Here is a 22124-nt window from a genome sequence, read left to right on the forward strand (position 1 = left end):
GATCCTGGAGCGGGTCGGCCTGGGAAATTCAGACGCGAAGCGCGCTAAGCGTGACCTTCTGACCCCTGACCGACTCCCGCATTTGGATCGCATTCAGTTATTCCGCAAAGACGTTGTGGAAAAATTGAGCTGACGAGAAAGCATTTGCTTATCTTTACACTGTGTGGCAACGATAGGCTTTCCAGGGAGCAGTAACATTTAGAATAACAGCACAAACACTTTTCCTGGTATGCTGACCTTTTCTTTTGCAAACACACATTATAATAATAATAATAATAATAATAATAATAATAATAATATTACCAAAGCAATTAGAATATTATAATGTCTTCATATTGTTTATGAATTGAATGACTAAGCTACAGGAGAATTGTATAATATAATATAAATATATATAGAATTGTTGCCCTAAGCATTAAAGTCATTATACCATTATACCTAGTGATGTAATGTTTTTCAGTCTCATATTCATTGCATGGTAGGTGTGTTTTGCCTAGCAACCAGCTTTAATGAGAAGAGCAATTAAAGAGGTTGAGCCCTGTCTCCCAGTCTTTAAGGTCCCCTGGGAACAGACAGGCGTCTACCATGGTTCCTCTCTCACCCTCCTCTACTTGGCCACCACTCCTGCAAAGCCTGATCCCATCCCCCCTTTAATCTTTATTTCATTTCAAGATCTGTCAATTGAACTATTTTGCTGCTTGTCTTTTGATGATATAGAAGTTGTAAACAAATAACTGTAAGCACAGCCAGAGGAAATGACCATTGCAAATGTGTGTTCTGTAGTTGTTGCATTTTGCATGGAAGGTGCATTTGCAGGCAAAATTCAGACTAGTTGCTTAATTTGTAAGACACACACATACACACACACGGATATATGCATACAGAACTCACACACACATACACACACACGGACATATGCATACAGAACCCCTACCCCATCCCACATTTAGCAGCTTTGCACGTTCTCTTTCTTTGAAAATACAACATTCATTGTCATCATTTTCACTTCAAATCTATGGCTAAAATACCATCCACATAGTTTTCGCCCTACCGCATTCCTGGAAATGCTGTAGGGCAGTTAAAAATGCTCTTGTACCCCTCTGAGTCGGACATTCAAACATGAGCAGAGACGTTGAGAGAGCAGGAGCTACAGTAATAAAATCTAATCCCTTCCATGACGGCCATAAAAGCCAGACTGCAGGTAGTCAGGCGGTATGCTTTAGATTAGCAACACATTCTTTATGGGGACGGAGAATCCCTGTGAGATCCGAACACCCGTGTCCGTATGAAGCTTCTGTTCACTCGATCCTCGTTAGCCCATAATCTGATACTCAAAAGCAGTGTCCGCAAACTCTCAATTAATTCCAGCCACTGCTCCTGCTGCTGCTACTGCATAGGGTGGCTCTGTTGAATCACTTTAAAGATCACAGTGCTGTGAAAATTATTTACACTGGCTGAATATAACCTCTGGTAATGTGCTGTAGAGCTGATTTATCCCATCACACCATAACACTGACAAGCACACATACACGCACACTCGCGCAAACACACATACGCGCGCGCACACACACACTATTGTTTGCAAGTTCGTGAACGGCTCGGGCACCACCGTGAGCGAGCTCACAGCCCAAGGCCTTCAGCGGGGAAGTGATTTGCATGCCAAGTGCCTGTAATGCTGTTAGGTTTATGCAATAAAGACAAGCGAATCCAGGCTGCGGGGTTTTAGCGCGTTAAAGGGAACAGATGGCCAGAGGAGAGGTAAAAGGTATAATCCCATCAGCTGTAGTATCAGCCCGCCATCTGGACACTCCGCGCCACAATTACGAGACATTTTAGCACGCAGAACAAAGAAGTCTTCATAAAGCGAGATTAGACCTGTTTGAGTGTCTCAATATTGCGAGCCGGGAGAAAGGTGACGCACTCCGCCGTGTTTCCGGGGAAAGCGCGATGATTAGAGCCGGAGACTGTTTACTAAATAACACGCGGGGGGCTTTGATAGTCCGCCGGGTTCTCTTGGCTGCTTGACTGTCCACTTGAAACACAAAAGATTTGTCATACAACCCGTATGATTTGTCGGTGTGATGAGCGGTACTGATACTACGGTTCTGCCACAGTCCGTGCATAATTATCTGAAGATGTCACAAAAATGCCTCGCGCGTGTTCACAGAATAAACGAAGAAAACATATTCTGTTTATTTAGATGCTGTGTCTACATTTTCTGGTCCGTTTGTATATTTTTTTCACGAAAAAGAAAATAAATATAACATAGCTACTTTAAATTTGTTGTTACTTTTACAAACCATGCGATTAGATATCCTTGAGTATGTCCCAGTTTTGGTAGGAGTCCTCGAAGCGGCCGTATTAATTCCCCCTGCTAATTCTCTAGTCCTTTTAAACTAAGTCCAGAAAGGACACGGTGATACGAACGCACGTCGCCAATTTCCAGGCCTGTTGCTGCAGTCGCCTTGCGCTTTAATTTTCATTATCCTCTTGCGAGCCCCGCGCGCGTATATCATTAGATCTCTAACACAGCCGGTGTAATTCAGTTTGCCATGGTTCCCACCGAACACATGTTCTCCCTCTATATGTGCATTGAAATGTATGCAAATGCGGGCAGAAGGGAGACGGCTTAAGGCCCAGACGTCCTCGTGACGGTCTCTGTGCTGTTTCCGTGGGAGGCATAGCAAATTCCGAGGCAAAGCGCCGCGGTCTAAGGCCGCAGCTGCCAGACGGCCCCTCTTGTGCCGAGCCCCGCTTTTTGTCCCAACTCCCCAACCCCCCGCCCATCCCTTCTCCCTCTCACCTACAAAGTAAATTTGTTTACTGTAATTTTTGGTGAATTATTTGCTATAATTGGCAGCGCTGATGAAGGTCACTCCCTTTGAGAAGGCATGTCTGTCTTCAGAGGGTTGATCCTTTTCAAACGCCGTGCCTGCAATTAAGAAAAGCAAATGTCACTCGCGAGCCTCAGAAATGAAAATTTGTATGAACTTATTAGCATGAAGTCAACAGTGCTAGTTAAGGGCATGCTCCCGGTGTGTGTGCTCGGAGCCACCGCTGCGCTGGGGAGATGCGCGCGGAATGAGCAAATATAACCTCCACTAGTCCAACATTAAAGCAAACAAAGGGAGCTGCCTCGCCTGAAGTGTTCTACACAACAATAGTTAATGCGATTCAACTGGACCTGGCTGCCTGCGGTGGGCCATAGGAAGGGACTGCGCTTCGAAATAGCTCGCCAGTTCATATTTTACGGCTTTATTAAAATGAAATATTCAGAAATAGGCTGTTTCTATTTTAACATTGTAGCGGTATGTGCGAATAACACATTAAATGGTGAAAATAGAGAATAGCGCGCCATTGCTAAAAGATAAGCAAAAAACAATCTCAGAAACATTTACTGTAACAGTTTCAGTTGTACTAAAAGGCTTTACAGATAGCAGAATATCCCATGTGAATTATTTAGAAGGCTAGGTGTTCGTTGTAAACCTAGATGGGCGGCTGCACCGACAGTAAAAGCGATGTAACAATAAAGGTGTAAGGTTAAAAAAAAATCTGCGGGTGATTCAGGTTGAGTTGAGGACAGATAATTGAGATTTGAAATCGCAAAAAGCGCTAATCTTTAGTATCCGCTCCTCTACTTAGCATTAAAGTCGGAGTACAAAAGCCATCCAAGCCGCTGAAAAACGTCTGTCAACACCATGTAAAAGAAGATCTGATCAAAGCGGAGACCAAAGCGGTTCACGCGGGGCGCGCGCCCCCCTTGGCCCCAGCCTGACTGTGTGTCAAGGAGCGGCTGCTGTGAGACAGTTGTGCTCGTGCGTCCGCGATCATGCTGCGCTCCACATGCCATCCATACCGATCTAATAAGGCATTCAGGTTTCAAAACTGAAATTGGAACTTCCTATCGATGGCTCATAGTTATTAAATTAAATGCAATGCCTGTTCACTGACCAGATATATCTGTCTCTCTGTTTATCTCCCTCTCCCAAATTCGCTGTGGACAGCGTTTTAAAATTCAAAGCTCACGTGCCACAGTCTCCCTCAATCACTCTATTTACGCTTCTAGACCAGTGAAGTAAAACAGAGAAATCGACAGCATGCGCAACACGCTGCTTAGTATGTTTAATAGCCAACATCGCCCGAAGGCATCAATGCATTGTCTCTCGCTGGAACAGCACTGCCTCGCGTTTATAGTGTAAACATTAAGTTAACGGTTTTCTGTAAGTAGGCTACATGAGGTCGGTGATATGTGATTGTGCTTTTTACGTGTGACGGCACTATCATTCACTTTTTCTATTGATTTGAATGCTGTGCTACTGGGAAGGTGCTTTGCTTCGCTATTGCGCAAAGATAGGTCCTAAATTCTCGTTTTTTCTGCCTTGTACAAGCAGCTACACCGTGCATAAAAGCCATTAGCCCCAGCGAAGGATGGACCACGGGCGGAGCAACCGTTATCATCATCGGGGACAACTTCTTCGACGGCCTGCAAGTTGTCTTCGGCACTATGCTGGTGTGGAGTGAGGTGCGTTTTCTCTTTTGTAATTTCAGTTTAATTGTTTCCAGCCATTTTGTTTGCCATTAAGTGAAACGGTTTGGTGGTTTGTAACACCGACTGGAAAATGAAGCAATTATTGATATTCCCACTTTTCCCATAACATATTTTATTATTAATAAAGAGAGAAAGGCAATGCACTGAGGTTATAAAACTGAGTTTTAACAAGCTACATGGAAAAAAAGTTCAGCATCAGTTCAACTTTTAAAGATTAAACCATGATCTTTATCAGAGTTGAACTTGATTCTGTGTGTATGATTTTGACCCTGCCTAATGCACATGGCAAAGATTTTCAGAACAACGTTTAGATGGTCAATTGAATATACAGCACATGTAAAGAAAACAAAAACTTGGACGAGAGTGTGCGCATGTTAAATTAAGTTAAACAACTGCCAAGTCCTCTGTTTGGACTGTTAAAACCGGTCCGGCTCCCAGTACAATTGAACAATTAGCGCTGAGAAATCAGTGGGAAAGGGGAGACATATGGAAGCCATTTAGGACTGAACAATGCCCTCTGGCCTTTCCTGCAAGACTCTATGCCAAGGACCATTTGCAGACATTTTCTTAAAAAAAAAACAAAAAACAAAAAACTTTAGAACCTTGAATTTGAATGCATGGGGAGGAGGGGTGTGTGTGTGTGGGGGGGGGGGTGTGTTAGCTGGCTGGCTAATTTCATCTGAGCGATTATATTCAAATGGAACGAGGGTGCTGTTGTTATCGGCGGCCATCTTGGAGCGGCCTGCTGAAGCGTGATTTGCGATTCTTCCAGCTGATAACCCCCCACGCCATCCGGGTCCAGACCCCGCCCAGGCACATCCCGGGCGTGGTGGAGGTCACCCTCTCCTACAAATCCAAGCAGTTCTGCAAAGGGGCCCCGGGGAGATTTGTCTACACCGGTAAGGCTTGTGCTCGCGTCCCCCTCTCTCTCTGTGCGGCCCGGCCGCTCGCCCGTTACCGCCCGGCTGTGGCCCTGGGGACGGCCTTCTCTTGGGTCTGTGAGGTGTGTGGGAGTGGCAGAGTGGGGTGGCAAAGCGGGCGTGGCAGAGAAAAGTGGCAGAGCGGGGTGGCAGAGTGGGCGTGGGGGGGGACTGCTCTGTGTAACTATCTGTCCTTATAGAGCCAGGCTCAGGAAGGCTACCAGGGCCTGTTGAGCTGAAGTCCACTACAGTGACTCCCCTGACCCGTCCGTCTGTTCCCCTGTGCTGTCCAGATAAACACCTTTCCTCTGGGAGCGATGTCTGCTGGGTGCATGTGTGCTCATTTGTGTGCGTATGTATGTGTGTGTGTGTGTGTGTGTGCGCGCGCTTGTGTGGGTCGATCTTTACTGGGTGTGGTGCGTGTGCGGTGTGTGTGTGTGTGTATGGGTTTATCTGCACTGGGTGTGGGGTGTGTGTGTGTGAGTGAGTGAGTGTGTGTGTGTGGGTCTGTCTGTGCTGGGTGTGGTGCGTGTGTGTGGGTCTGTCTGTGCTGGGTGTGGTGTGTGTGTGTGGGTCTGTCTGTGCTGGGTGTGGTGTTTGTGTGTATGCAGTGTGCGTGTGTGTGTGTGAGTGAGTGTGTGTGTGTGTGCGTATGAGTGAGTGAGTGAGTGTGTGTTTGTGCGTGTGTGTGTGTTAGTGAGTGAGTGAGTGTGTGTGTGTGTGTGTATGCAGTGTATGTGTGCGTGAGTGAGTGTGTGGGTCTATCTGTGCTGGGTGTGGTGCGTGTGTGAGTGTTAGTGAGTGAGTGAGTGTGTGTGTGTGTGTGTATGCAGTGTATGTGTGCGTGAGTGAGTGTGTGGGTCTATCTGTGCTGGGTGTGATGCGTGTGTGAGTGTTAGTGAGTGAGTGTGTGTGTGTGTGTGTATGCAGTGTATGTGTGCGTGAGTGAATGTGTGGGTCTATCTGTGCTGGGTGTGGTGCGTGTGTGAGTGTTAGTGAGTGAGTGTGTGTGTGTGTGTGTGTGTGTATGCAGTGTATGTGTGCGTGAGTGAGTGTGTGGGTCTATCTGTGCTGGGTGTGGTGCGTGTGTGAGTGTTAGTGAGTGAGTGAGTGTGTGTGTGTGTGTATGCAGTGTATGTGTGCGTGAGTGAGTGTGTGGGTCTATCTGTGCTGGGTGTGGTGTGTGTGTGAGTGTTAGTGAGTGAGTGAGTGAGTGAGTGTGTGTGTGTGTGTGTATGCAGTGTATGTGTGCGTGAGTGAGTGTGTGGGTCTATCTGTGCTGGGTGTGGTGTGTGTGTGAGTGTTAGTGAGTGAGTGAGTGTGTGTGGGGGAGGGCGGAGGGGCACAGGGGTGCTGACCTGTCTGACCCGGAAGCCTGTGTCTGCTCTGAAACCCATGAGGGCCGTGAGGTGATCACCAGCGCCTGCTCTCCCTATCCGAAACCCGAGCCCGGGGCCCCGCCAGAGGCCCTCCCGCCGACCCGCCGGGGTCCCATTAGGAGGGGGAGGAGCCCCGTGACCCCGCCCACCCCTCACCCCCCCCCCTCCCCGGGCAGCTGTTTCACATCACGGCCCCACCAAGCTCGCAGACTGACACGGCACTCTAACATTTAACCCCCCCCTGCAGGAAGAGAGCAGAGGGCAAGCAGGCTCCGCCATACTGAAACAAGAGCGCAGTGAGCGGCCTAGCGCCCGGGGAAGCCTGACACGCTGAGACACTAATGCCTTCTGTATCCCATACCACCCAGTAAACGTGCCACATCTCTTAAGAGCAAGCCCATTAGTCACACTGATGAAGCAGATTATGATGATTGTCTTAAGTTTTAGGGGGGTGAAAATGTCCCCCGCCCTACCCCCTGTTTATCCAAAGCACTTCACTGGCATGGCTTGGGATGGTGTTGACCAAACAGAGGCAGCAGAAAAAACAGGGAATTAATTATTAACTCTCACTGAATGTTTCTCTGACAGTGAACAGTGAACACGTTCTGCTGTCATTTCTTAGGGTACAATAACAGTAAAGTGTACCATGAAACCCAATATCTTTGTGTTCCATATTGAAAATATATGTGGTAGAATGGCATTAGCCTGGAGCTGTGCATAGTTAATATTATCAGATGCTATCCGGTCAAAAGAGTGCTAGGGCAACCTGGTTATGAGAGGATTTCTTGAGACAGAAAGAAAGTATAGCCCTACTGAAGAAAATTTGGCTTGTTTTTCCTTAAATGTACCTATAATTGTGATGCTAATGATCATCAGTTAGCAGCATTATCCTGTCAAACACATGTGGTTTGGTGAACTTTGATAAAGTGCATTTTTATAGAATTCATCCTGTAAGTTTGCTTAGAATTGTTGTTGTGTTGGACGATCAAGTTTACGCCATACTCTAGCTATGCAGGCTCATTGTCACAATTATATCTAATGCAACTGGCATTAGCATACAAGCTACATTACCATGACTGCAATTTTCGCAACTTGTATATCAGATAAAACTATAGTAGCTTTTGGAGTCTGCCTTCTGGAAATTAAAATGTTAAGTTATTCGTTTTAAAGAAACCACTCGTCGTTAATGCCGATGTAAACAGCCGCAGCTCCTCAACAGCGCCGTACCGCCTTCGGCTAATATGGGCAGTTAGCTCAGCGGCGCACTTGACTAGCGCGACGAATTAAAAGAGTGAGTCACAAACACCATGTACTCTTCCCCCCTCCAGTCCCGTCTATTCCCAGAGATTCTCTCCCCGGCTGTGAGGAGGTCAGGATAAGAACAGGCACTACTGCTGTGTACCAGAGCCCTTACAAGCAGAATTAACCGTTATTCTGGACCTAATTGCCAATTAATGGCAAATTGCCTTCTGGAGACCAAAGTACAACAAACTGTAGTGAGCAGCTGATGCTAAATTAGAGCAACATTTTTCTTTATTTAAGAATGCGTAAGTTGCAGACTGATTGTTATTGTGCCGTTAAAACAATGTCATTTTTTTGGACATTGTTTTTCTTACCGGTTTGCAGAACAGCTGTTTTCCTATTGGATCTAAATTTGTTCATAATAGTTGAATAAATCTAAGCCATTTCAAACAATGCTTAATGTAATTACACTTGCATATTCTGTTGATGATTTATTGTTATTATTTTTGCCTCTCACAATCGTAACGACTTTATAAACAGACATTGGAAGTTCGGTTGGAAGAAAAGGTCTCTAATTTCAGCGCGGTGAATCATTTCTGGTCAGGGAATGCATACTAATGACCGACCGTTCAGCGAATTCAATTTTGGGAAATTTCTGTTAGCTTTGCTTTGGAACACAGTTTCCTGCAAACTCTCTTCACGGCTCATTTAGAACTTCTCGTGTCGACCCTCCCTCGCCCAAACGTTTTGTTGGCCCGCCCTCGTTTAAAATATTTTTTCTCGCTCAATTAAAGAAATTATCGCTAATTACCCAGGAGTCACCGGCTGCGGGCTCAGTGCTGTACGCAAACACAGAGATCTGCAGCCGATAGCGAACACACCCTAAATAGACTGAAGAGGGGCTTGAATGTGGGATACATGGAACCTTTCCTGGGATTGCTAGACATCTGCGAGATGTCTTTACGCACCAGATGATTATTCTTCGTATGCTTTTACAAGTTAGAGGACTTGTAAAAAATTACGAGTCAGCGGGCCATATATCATTATATCAGTGCCATATCTCCTGACCTGACAACAAGGTCATATTTATTATATTTGGTTCTGAGTAAGGCTCGTTTCTCACTGAAATAATGAATTCCTCACAGGGAGAGTGAGGGAGAGAGAGAGGAGAGTGAGTGAGAGTGAGGGAGACAGAGGGAGAGTGAGGGGGAGAGAGAGAGGAGAGAGAGAATGATGGAGCCAGAGAGAGAGTGTGAGAGAGAGTGAGGGAGCCAGAGAGAGAGTGTGAGAGAGAGTGAGGGAGCCAGAGAGAGAGTGAGGGGGAGAGAAAGAGGAGAGAGAGAGAGTGAGGGAGACAGAGAGAGAGACGTATGCCTTTGAGTTAAAGGTCTTCGTTGCGGAAGTGCTTTAAAGATCTTTTGTGTTCATTCTTGTGTGATTCTGTCAATGGCTCCGCTACAGTAGCGAGAGTCAATAGCTCTTTGCCATCACAGCGAACACAAGCTTCCTGTCTCAGAGACCAGGGCCCTTCAAACAAATTACTGCTATTCACGATGAAAAATGGCTGAGCTGCCTCCCACGGATACTGTTGAGACACGTTTTCTTTCCAGTGTCGAGAGTTGCGTTCAGAAGTACAAAAGTGCAAGTGCTAACAGATTTTGGATCGGCAGTGAGTGAAAAACTATTTATACAGATCTGAGTTTGGGCATCTGCAGAATATTAATTATTCATACATCACAACCTTATTTTATGACAGAAACTACCGCTACATACCTGCAATGCAGAGATATAACGTCAGTGTGTTATCATACACCAACGGCAAGAAGTTTACCTTTTTTACCAAGACGTTTTTTTCCTTTTTTTTATGAATAACCATATTTATTTAAATTGACTGAAGAACTCACATAACATCTTACGCTTGGTCTTGTACATAGCAGGTTTGTGCTAACCTTGTTTATTTCACCACAACTTCCATAGCCATTAAGATACTCGTATCACTCGTGCATTGATCTGGATTTGGAGCTAGAAGCAGCTGTCAGTGGGGTCCTAAAAATCAAAGCGGGACAGATGTGCCTGTCCTGGTGTCAATAGCGGCTCTCTCTAATAAGCCCCCCGCAGCTGATCAGGCACTTTTAAAAGGCTTCCCTTGCTGACATCTTAAATCCCCTCAGCTGAATGTGATAAACAGGGTTTTTTTTCTGTTTTCCCTGAGAAAGACCCGCTTCAGTGACAAGAAGCAAACACAAACATTTACCTGCTAAATAAATGTTGACCACAACAGGGGAAGTGCTTTATTTATTTATTTATTTATTCATTTTTTAATATAAAATAATTATATCAATCAAATTAATGCTTGAAAAAAGACCCAATGTGAATCAGCTATTGGATGGCTATTGCTAGCTATTATGACATATTGTTAGCTATAGGGTCTGTATAACGTATTTGCCACTCGGAAGACCTTCACTGGTTTCAACCAATGACAGGCTTCATAAATAAAACGCAACACGCCGCCCTAATTGCATCAAAGCTATTGGTTTCTGTTTAGGCAGGGTCACTGACGGCCTGGCCTGTTACGCCCTGCTGGACGGCTGAGAAATAAGACGGACACCAGCGGCTCCATCGAACCCCGAGACCATTCGTCCCAATCAGTCACACCCATTTACCGGAATTGCTGGAAATGAACTACACCTCCTCACGGAGAAACGGCACATTATGCCCCCCCCACCCCCGGACCCCCCCATTCATCACCGCAAAACTTTCCCCTTCCTCCGGAGGGACGGCGGGCATGCATCAAAACGCTCAGAGAAAAATGATTGGACGAGAGCCGGCTGTCACGCATTCATCAGGAAGCGGGGAACGCCATTCACTGATTTCCCAGCCCGCGTGGTGACAGGGTGCTCTGTCTTCAGACCCTCAGCGACCAGCCTGGCCTTTTTATTATTAGTGCAAGTCCGGCTATCGTTCTCTTATTTCTTTATTTATTTCATTTATTTACTTTTTTTATGTTGTGGGGGGGGGGGGGGGGTGTCAAATAACAAATCACATTTGTCTGTGCAGCAGTTTGGAATTATTATTTTTTATTTTTTAAAGTTTTTTTTTTGTTTTTTGTTTGCCGTGCTTTACTGTCTGACGGACGTTGACCAAATATGGGCTTCCTGCTCGGCCAGGATGCTCTGTCGGTTCGCGGTGGGGCTGGACGGTGGTGAGGGCTGATAAATCTAAGTTTTCTCGTCAAGGTGAAGATATTGACTCTGCCGCACCGAAACTGACTAAACGTTGCGGGGGGAAGGAGACGGTCATTTGTCAAAAAAAGGACAGAGAGGTCATTTCTCTTTTACTCAATAAAGCTCCTGATCACAGAGTTCTTCATCTGGGTGACATACGCTGTGTCAGAAACACAAAAAAAAACTTATATACATGAGTAATAGCTCATAACAAAAACATTTATGTTGGACTGTAACAATTTCAGACCTGTATTAATATTTAATTGATATCGCACATTTTGCTAAAGTACTACTTGTTTAATTAACCTGTATTTAAACAGGGAACTTGAACAGGTTGCGAAAGAATCAGCTGGCCAGTCCATTGCATTTCAGCTTGTCCGTAGTACATATTTGTACAGATACAGAGTCGTTTAGGGCCACTACATCCATGTAGAGACGCATGCGGCGACAGAAATAGAGTCTCATCATACCTACAGTAGGGAAGTAGTGTCATTGCTGTTTTTCGATGGACTACTATTAGCTAGCAAGCGAGTTCATTCAGCTGTTAAGTGCTGGGTGATTTATGTTGGAGCAGTATGGAGCTCCATATATAAAATTTTACATGTGACTTATTTATAAGTTTTTTTTTTTTCAAAAGTAATTTGATGAAATATTTTAGCTTGATCGAGTCTTGAATTCACAAAATGATACGAGTTCCTCGGTTCTAAGAGTGTGTTACTGTAAATGAAAGTAAACGTGAAGCAGAGGATGTCTGTAAGAGGAATCCTCCCTCTTCTTCCCCCAGTTAGCAGGGGGAAGTTTAAAAAAAGGCAGATGATAAAAGTTTTAGTTTTGTGTTTTTAGCGCAACACAAATTACCGGATGAGGCGAGGGTTCGGAAATGCAAAGGATGCTGGTAATTAAAAAGACCGGAGAATCTCTCTCTCTCACTCTCTTCTCTCTCCCTTTCTCTATCTTGCTGTCCCCCCATCTCTCTCTCTCCCTCTGTCAGTGATCTAAATGTTTTCATTATCAAAACATTTCTGTGAGGGCCTCACTCGTCTGAAATCTGTACATCAGCCGCCTACCCCCCCCCGCCCCCTGCACCACCCCAGCGGTGCTTTGTAGTCTCTGATCCGCGATTATGGGATGCGGGGGGGATTCCTCGTGGCCTGGCCCCGCCCCTGTGTTGTGATTGGCTGCCGCCCGGGTGGCTGGTAACCGAAGGCTCCAGGAGAGCCGTGTAAACAGAGCTGTTTGAGTGCCGTCCAGTAGTCGTCAGCGAGGGCCGCTTTCCTTTGAATAAGCGGTGACAATGAGCTGCACCACCCCCAGCCCCCCTCCTCCCCGCAACCCCCCACGTCCAGTGTCTGTTCTCTGGCCGAGGTGCTCTTATTTACTGCTGGCCTCATGTACAGAGTGGGGGGGGGGGGGCTCCTTTTACACAATGCCTGGGGACAGCATCAGGGCCACAGAAGAGGTAATTCCTGTCTTTACATTACATTACATTACAGGCATTTAGCAGACGCTCTTATCCAGAGCGACTTACACTACTTTTTACATAGCATTTTACATTGTATCCATTTATACAGCTGGGTATATACTGAAGCAATTTTCGGTTAAGTACCTTGCTCAAGGGTACAACGGCAGTGCCCTACCCGGGAATCGAACCTGCGACCTTTCGGTTACAAGCCCAGTTCCTTACCCACTGTGCTACACTCCGTCCTGTCTTCTAATTAGACATCTCTTTCCATCGCTTTCTCTCTCCGTATCTCTCTCCTTCTCTCTCTTTCTCTCTCTTTCTCTCTCTGTCCCTCTCTCACTCTCTCTCTCCTGCTATCCCTCTCTCTCTCCGTCTCTCTCTCTCTGTCTCTTTCTCTCTCTGTCGCTCTCTCACTCTCTCTCTCCTGCTCTCCATCTCTTGCTCTCTCTCTGTGTTCCATTATTTGATGACATGTAATTATCAATTGACCTGTGAAAACCAAGTCTATAATTGAAACAAGTGGCTGCAGTTGAGCACGCACTCTCCAATCTGCCCTCCCCCCCTTTTGGTGGTGAGGGGGAGAGGGGTGGTTGGTGCTGGAATTATACTACAGTCTCCACACTGGGGGGGAGGGGGCGGGGGTTGTGACAGACTCACGTTGCCGTAGAAGGGCGCCGCGGAATGATCTGGATGTAATCGGCGGGTCCCTCCGCTGTTTCGTGTCTCTTCGTTAGCGCTGTGCTAAATAGGTCGTCCTTCCGGTCAGGGACGTTAGCCTAGCCCCGGCAGGCCGGACCGCGTCCCGATGAACGAGGTGCCGGGCCCCCCCCTCGCTCCACTCTCGGACTTCCCCTCGCTCTCTCGTTTCCGCCGCGCTTCCCCCTGGCCCTGCCGGCGCCCCCGTCGCCTCACCGCGGCCCGAAACCCGCCGCCAAATTTATCGAGAAATTAACGAGAAAACCTGCAAAGTATTGACTGGTGGGAGGAAAACACAACTCATCTGGAATGAGGAGGGGGGGGGGGGGGAAACGCGGGCAGTAATTTAGCCGCCCATCAATCGGGGACCCTGTCCATGTATTGATCTTCATTTTACAATATTAATTTGCAGCTGCGATCGGCTGTGAAGGGAACCAATTGGGTTTCCCGTCGAGCGGTAAATGTGTAAAACCCCTCAGCCAAGCTGCGGTGATGGTGTGCTAAAAGGCCCTGTGTGGGGGGGGGGGGGGGGGGGGGTTCTCCATTTTAATAATAAGATAAAAACATTTAAATTGAAGGTGGTGTGATTTCTTCTCTCTTTTTTAAAGTTTTTCTCTGTATGACAAAATATGAAAGCGAGAGCAGGTTTTTTTTCCACAGCTCCTCCGCCCTGCAGCACTGTCAGCTGTGTTTTATCTCCAGACTGAACAATCACCAGCTGGGATTCCGGCTCCCCCCCCCCCCCCCCCCCACACCCCCCTTCCCCCCCCCCTCCCCTCATCAACCCCATCCATCGGTTCAAAGTTCATGAAATTTCTATGAGCATTGATCTCTCCCTATTGATTTTTTTTTTTTTTTTTTGAGAGCTGCAGATCTTTGAAATTTTAATTTCCTCAGCATCTAAATTTGGTGTTGGCAGGGCTGGCTGTGTGGGTGGGTGGGGGGTTGGGGGTGGGGGGCGATGGGGCGCCGTACGAGAGGTACAGTGGTGGAGTCGACAGACGCTGGGGGTCGGCAGATCTTTGTGTTTCGGTTTCAGCTGCGATTCTTCAGTGTGCGCACAGTTCTACCCCATCCCCCCCCCGACCCCCATCCTATTTGTGAACAGCGACTACGCGGCCCTTACAATAACACCCTCCCCAGCAGTCTGCATTACCTGGTCAAGTTACACAGTACTTACAGTGGGACTTTAATAACTCGGTGACATAATGCATGCATTCTCCCCTTGATTCGGCTGTATGTAACTACTTTCAGCAAAGCAGTTTTTCACTGGAACGTAACACCTCGAGGGAATGGTTGTATTGAGCAATTTAATTTTGCTTTATTTAATTTTTACGCATTAGAGCTGATTCTTGTTGTGAGTCACATCCTGGGCTGAGTGTTTGTGAGAAACATGTTGCCCTTAGGTGTGTGTGTGTGTGTGTGTGTGTGTGTACGCTTAAGTGCGTTTTGTTGTGAGTCATGTGGTGTGTGTGTGTGTGTGTTGTGGTGTAGCGATGTTGTGTGTGTGTGTGTGTGTGTGTGTGTGTGGTGTGTGTGTGTGGTGTGTGTGTGTGTGTGTGTGGTGTGTGGTGGTGTGTGTGTGTGGTGTTGTGTGTGTTGTGTGTGTGTGTGTGGTGTGTGTGTGTGTGTGTACGTGTGTGGTGTGTGTGTGCGTATGTGTGTGTGTGTGTGTGTGTGTGTGTTGTGTGTGGTGTGTGTGTGTGTGTATGTGTATGTGTGTGTGTGTGTGTGTGTCTGTGTGTGTGTGTTAGAATGGCTCAGTTTTCTTTGTTCTGGACTCGGCATGTTGAGTCTCAGTTCAGTCTGATGATAACAGATGTCTCCTTTGGAAAGCATGGATCATGTTTCTGTGTGCTGCTTGTGCTCTTATGACACCGGTCTGTTTTGAGCAGAGACACAGCAGAATGTATGCCTGGGTACCTGCAGGGAAATCAGCATTACTGAAATGAAACCGGCTAAATTTATGGCTAAATTCATCATCTCTGAGGGGTGAACAAATCTTTCTCTGCTATTATTTTTGGAGATCGATTTTTCTTTTTTTTTCGTAAGGAGGAAAAACCAACCCTGTGTAACACAAACACACACACACTCACACACATGCTTAGATTCTTTTGTTTTTTTTTGCGCTGTTGATTATGTTGAGTAATTTCCATACATTTTGTGAAGACGTGTATCAGTGAGTTAAAGTCATGGGAAATAGTGATTGGATCCAGACCGGCCAATCCAAAAAGTTGGTTAAAAAAATCCGGCCAATCCAAAAAGTTGGTTAAAAAAGGCTTGAAACAATAGAACGCATGCCATGTCTCTTACAGGTTCTGTTTCTTGGACGGCTCTTACGGAAAACTCAAGAGGAGTTTAAGAAAAGAAACATTGGGCCGTCTAGTTTGTGCAATTTATCTTCGTACCTCTTTGACTGGCTTTTTAAGTGGCCCTACTGGCCTGGAGCCGTCTCTCTCCTCCACCAATCACAGCAAACTTCACTTACAATTAGGCTTTGCCACGGGGCCTAAGGAGTTCTCCACTGCCATTCCTTCCTTCTCCCCCCCGTACCCCCATCCCCCATCCCCCCCTTTCAACTCTTAATTTGTGCAGGGAGAAAAAAAGGAGGGAAGCTCGATGGTGTAGGTGGAGCAGAGATAAGCTCCGAGCAGTTAAGTATAATTAGAGAAAGTAATAGCGAGCGGCGGCAATAAAGCTCCTTATTATCTCCGGGAAAGATAAGTTATCATAATAACCAATAATGGCGGGGCAGGAACACTGGCTCAGCGTGCTAGCTTCGTCTGAATCGGGCCTGCTTCGCCCGTAACAGGCCGAGCTCTCCGCAACGCTCACCGTTAGATGTCGCTTTTGGCTTTTGAATGTTTTTTTTGTTGTTTTTTTAATCTTGTAAGCTCGGGCGGTGTGAGGCCGTGTCTTTACGAACTGAAGACACTGGATTGTGTGCCGGCTCGCTGACGCTTCCAGCACGTAGCCGGGTCTTTGGGATGCGTCTCCTTCTGCTGTACACCATGTGGGATTAGCGTACATGAGTTCACTGGCTATATATATTTTTAAACTTAACGGGTGATAAGGAATCTTCTTAGTGGGTTTTATTAGGATTGGTCCTGAAATTTAAACAGGCTTGTTAGCTAGCTTCGTGGCTAAGAAAGATACGTACGAGGCTATTAAGTTAACGAATGTACCCGTAACTTGTACGTAACCGTGTGCAAAACAATGTGCCAAAGTATACAATCATGTGATGGCCTTGTATCGAACAAGGATACGTCCAAATGACACCTGAACCCAAAAAAGATGGATGCAAGTTTTGAAGTTCCACCATTTTTACAATTCCACCGGCAGCACATTGGCTTTCAGCGAGCCTTACAAGCCACTGTTTTAATTTCAGGACCAATACTAATACAGTCCTCTTAGAGGATTCGTTAGCAAACGCTCAGTTAAAAAGGTCCCGGTGGTACCTTCCTGCCAACATTGCTAGTTTTGGTTTTGACAACGACATCGCTTGGCTCTGTGACTAGTTACTGTTACTAGTCTCTGTTACTGACACCAGTGAGGACCGACAACCGACCGCAAACTTTCTTTTAGAAAAATAGCGTCCAGATTAATTCCCCCGTACACGAAAATAGCTTGAATATTTAGTGCTACCCCTAATTCACTTGAACGCATGTAAAGTAAATGGGCCTTGGTGCCCTCAAACATGTCTAAATATGCAGCCTTGTCGGAGCTCTGGGCCTTTCTTGACTAAATTGGGTTCTGAAACGATGTCAGAGGCTCCGTTGGCCGCTATTGGCCGGTGTGCGATCACAGGGTACGAGTCATTCCCCGGGGATTCCGGATCGCCTGTTGGGTTTGGCAGGGAGTGCACTCAGTGGCCATTCCACCCTTTTTAATTTGGCTTTAATCACAGTGCTGCTCTTCCAAATGAACACCAAAGCCCAAAATTAACATTCGGGATTTACATGGATGAGAAGGAAAATTACGCAGATTCATTGATGACATGTTTGAGGTTGACAAGTGGCATTTTCCCGTCATGTTATTATTTTTATGCCTCCGCCACTGTACACCCGTGGCCGAAGGCATTATGTTTTCGGGTTGTCCGTCCTTCCGTCCGTCCCGATTCGCGTGAACGCGATATCTCAGGAACGTTTTGAGGGAATTTCTTCAAATTTGGCACAAACGTCCACTTGGACTCAAGGATGAACTGATTAGGTTTTGGTGGTCAAAGGTCAAGGTCACTATGACCTCACAAAACATGTTTTTGGCCATAACTCAAGAATTATGACAAAGTTTCACACACATGTCTAATAGGATAAAATGAAGTGATGACATTTTATATCCAAACTGGCTACTGGTTGGCGGAGGCATACAACCACAAGGCGGTATTTGTAGTTATTATTATTTTTTTAAATATGCTTGAAGACAAAGCCTTGTGTTCAGTGTCTTGTTTTAGAGAATGAGGCGGAAAAAACGAATGGGGAGTAGCAGGAATTCAGACAGATGTGGGTTAGAAGCAGACAATGCTAAAACAAAGTGCTCTCTCTCTCATTACTTTCCCTCTGTCTCTCTCTCTCTCTCTCTCTTGCCCTCTCATCCCTTTCCCTCTCTCTCTCATCCCTTTCCCTCCCTCTCTCTCTCTCTCTCTCTCTCTCTCTCTCCCTCTCCCTCTCTCTCCGTAGCCTTGACTTTGGCCCGCCGTGGCTCCCGCTCTAATTATCCGCGGGGTCAGTAAGCAAAATTGGGAAGAAGCCCAGAGATCAATACAAATTATCCCTGAGCAAACCGGCGCTGACAGTTTGAATTGCAGCATATGTTTACCCAAAATCGGGCAATTTATCTTAATATCAGCAGAGTAATGGCGCGCGGGTGAGAGGTCGGGCAATCTCTCCACCTCATAATTACCCGCTTCTAAAAACAGGAAAGCGCTATTGATTGGCCGGGTCGGTGGAGCCACATGACTGGGCCGCGGGCTGGGTGGCTCAGCCGGCCCGAGCCGGACTCCTGGCCCGGGCCGTCAGCTTGGAGATTTATGCGAGGGGGGAGGGGTGCTGGCAGTGAGCAGAGGAGGCCTTCCTCAACCTCTTATTTATTTAATTTTTTTTGGGGGGGGGGGGGGGAGATCAGGTGGTGCCCAGTGTGCACAGACCACAGGGCTCAGAGGGGTGGGAGATGGATTATGGGTCTCCAGTACTGTATTTTGGGCCTGTGCTGGTCTGTATGTCTTACTCACATGCCTTATGTAGTAGGCGGGGCTTGTACAGTTGCATTGTCCCAAACTCTCCCCCCTTCTCATCAGCTTTTCCCTGTCTCCTGTCCTCTCACCCTCATCCCTCTGTTTATCTCCTGTTCTCTCTTCCCCTCATCATCATCCCTCTCTTTACACAAGTATTACTGCTTAACCCTTTGAAGAGTAGGTTTTTGGAAGGGTTTTTAAAAAAATGCCTAAGTCAGTGTTCTAGAACTCTGTTGCATTCCATTACCAGCCATGATTGTTACATCACCATTAGAATGTTCAGTTGAGAACATTCTAATCACATAGTTGTGATCTCATTAAAGGGTTAATATAAGGACTCGGGAGGATATGAGGTCACCAGCAGGTAGCCGAGTTCCGCGGCAGCACTCTGGTGTTCTGCAGCGAATGGAACTGCGTTGTCAAATGTCCACCGGGCAAGGCCACACTGCACATCACCTCCCCCACCCGACCTCCCCCCCCAACACCCACAGCTGCGACAAGGCCTGACACCTTTATCCGCGGGCCACGGCCCCAACGTGACAAATCGCCCCGAAAGACGGACGTGACGGGGGGGGGCGATGATTAATGGGCTGATTATGAAGTGGTTTTTGTGCGTGTGGAATTTACATCACACGCACTTAGAAAATTTGGCCGTGAGACTTGGCCCTTGTCTCTGTCCTGGAGGCTTTTGTCATTTGGAGGGGGGTGGGGGAGTGGGGGGGTGAGGGGGGTGTCGGAGGTGAAACTGTGCCAGAAGCAGTGTCATGTAAAATCAATATGTGACGGGTCGGGGGTGGGGTGGGGGGTGGGGGGGGCGGAATCGATGCGTTATTAAGAAGATGTCTCCCCTTCCCGTCCCCGCCAGAGCCTTTGTCTCCGGTACGCATGACGGGGTGTCAAATCAAATTCCGCCCCCCCCCACCCCACCCCGCGAGTCGCCGTGGCGACGCGCACTAACGTGAGACAGTCCTGGTGGCGCATTGATCGCCGCGCGCGTCGTCCCCGCTTGCGCGCCTAGTCGCGCCGCTCGATCGTAAAGCCGCCCTGTTACTCTGCGGGGGTACCCCCTCATCAAAACACGCCCACCACCCCCCGCTCCCCCAGGCCGTCGGCCGCTGTCGCCGGCGCTCGCGGTGTTTGGCGCAGCCGGATAGCCGCGGGGCGCTAATCCTGAAATTGCGCGCTGGGTAATGAGTGATGGGCTAAATTGCGGGTTGAGTAATGGGCAGACCGAGGCGGGTATTAGCCCTGGGAACCAGCCGCCGATTTACGCTGTACACCTCCCTACGCACGAGGAGGACTGAGGAGCTCTCACACACACGCTCGGCCTGACGGGACCTCTTACCCCTGGGCTGAGTTTCATCCTTCATTGCTGTTTTGATTATTATTTTTTGGTAATTTTTAATTAGGAAGAGGGATAAATTGTTAGTGTTGAACGCAGAATGTGCAGTCTAACCAGGTTTAGTTTAGCATTCATTCACTGTGTACAGTGCAGGGCGGATTCTGATTCATGGCCCAGCACAGTACACACTGTAAAAAATGTCAGTGAATTTTTACGGTAAAAGTCTGTATAACAGCGAAGGTACAAAACTGTAAACAGCCGAAATGTAAATAACTGTATTGTTTATGGTGAAACACCGTGATGCATTTAACATTTGTTAGATATACAGCCTGCAACCGTATGCTTAAGTAAAGTCATATTGTTACCGTTATTTATACAGTAGAGTTCTGGCAATGCCAGTATTTTAAAGTAAAATGTACTATTTTCTTTTATAGCGCGTACTCAGAACTGCAATTTGAGGCGGTTAGCGGGGAGGTGAGATTGATGGCCATTCGTGGCGTGCGATGTCAGGGTTCCAGTGCCGTGCACCAGCAGAGACATCACACCCCGTCGGCCAGTGGGGAAGCTGTTCTCAGACCATTAAAGCCCTGCCAGAGGAAGGGGGTCCTCCCGCCCTAATTTGTGTCCTGACAGCGTGCGGGGAGGGGGAGCAGCGTGCGGGGAGGGGGAGCAGGGTGCGGGGAGGGGGAGCAGGGTGCGGGGAGGGGGAGCAGGGTGCGGGGAGGGGGACAGGGTGCGGGGAGGGGAGCAGGGTGCGGGGAGGGGGACAGGGTGCGGGGAGGGGAGCAGCGTGCGGGGAGGGGGAGCAGGGTCCGGGGAGGGGGCAGGTGCGGGGAGGGGACAGCGTGCGGGGAGGGGAGCAGGGTGCGGGGAGGGGAGCAGGGTGCGGGGAGGGGGAGCAGGGTGCGGGGAGGGGGAGCAGGGTGCGGGGAGGGGGAGCAGGCTGCGGGGAGGGGGAACAGCGTGCGGGGAGGGGGAGCAGGCTGCGGGGAGGGGGAACAGCGTGCGGGGAGGGGGAGCAGGGTGCGGGGAGGGGGAGCAGGGTCCGGGAGATAAATCTGAGCCGGGCATAATGTCATCATCGCCGGTTTACCCATAAATCCCGCCGGCGGCGCTGAAAGTGGTTTGTGGTGTGTTGTGACACGGTGATTACCGTACACCGGAAGGCCTACAGCTCGGCTACGCAGCCGGTTTGCTCATCACCCGCATCACGTTACATTACAGGCATTTAGCAGACGCTCTTATCTTATCAAGGGAACAACTGGAGTGCCCTACCTGGGAATCGAACCTGCGACCTGTAGGTTACGAGACCAGCTCCTTACCCATTATACTATGCCGCCGCCCATTGGCTGAACCCCTGTGAATGTGTTTTCATTTCTCTTCCTGTCTTATTCTGAATCAAGCATGTCAGTGGTGACGTGTCCATCTCCTCTCTGTTGGGCTTAAGTGGGTTAGCGCTTGACCAATCAGCATGCGTCCCTCACTGCCTCTCTCTCTCCTCTTTAGCTCTGAATGAGCCGACCATCGACTACGGGTTCCAGAGATTACAGAAGGTCATCCCCAGGCATCCAGGTGATCCGGAGAGGTTACCAAAGGTCAGTTTCGTGAGGGCTGGGGGGGGGGGGGGGGACAGCATGATTTATGCAGAGAAATGCATTTCCGTGCAATTCAGTTCAAAACATGTAATTTCCCTTGGCACACTGTCATTATACCATTGTATGAAATTCTGCCAAATGGGACACAAACAATATTCAGATGAGAAGACACACATTCTCTCTCCCCTCTCTCTCTCTGTGTCAATCTCCCCACTCTCTCTCTCTCTCTCTCTCACACACGCACACACATAGTCTTACGTGCGGCTTTGTTTTTGGATTCCGGGAGGCAAATGTAAACTTTCTGTGTGGCGAGTGAGTTCAATTAAACGTTTTCCAGTCCAGCAGTTTGTAGTGATGGCAATCTGAGCAGCCTCCCTCTGATCTGTGATTACTTGACTTGTTTTCCTTTCATTTTGCGAAGCTCGACTCGGTTTAATCTTTTGTTTACCGAGCTTTGGCTACAAGTCCCGGTCTTAGCAGGCTAA

General features: G+C 47.8%; 1 protein-coding gene across 12 annotated transcripts in view; it reads left to right on the plus strand.

The window, feature by feature from the left end:
• Positions 1 to 22124, plus strand: part of LOC135244878 (transcription factor COE3-like) — a 101063-nt gene that overhangs the window by 64429 nt on the left and 14510 nt on the right. For 8 of the 12 annotated variants that reach the window (XM_064317522.1, XM_064317524.1, XM_064317523.1 and 5 more), the window contains exons 9-11: positions 4389 to 4522; positions 5322 to 5448; positions 21551 to 21639. In XM_064317522.1, the coding sequence (XP_064173592.1) occupies positions 4389 to 4522; positions 5322 to 5448; positions 21551 to 21639 (350 nt within the window). The remainder of the gene's footprint in view (positions 1 to 4388; positions 4523 to 5321; positions 5449 to 21550; positions 21640 to 22124) is intronic. The other 4 variants (XM_064317525.1, XM_064317527.1, XM_064317531.1 and 1 more) reach the window with 1 other exon arrangement.

Source organism: Anguilla rostrata, chromosome 18 (assembly GCF_018555375.3).
Source record: "Anguilla rostrata isolate EN2019 chromosome 18, ASM1855537v3, whole genome shotgun sequence".
Classification (NCBI taxonomy): Eukaryota; Metazoa; Chordata; class Actinopteri; order Anguilliformes; family Anguillidae; genus Anguilla; species Anguilla rostrata.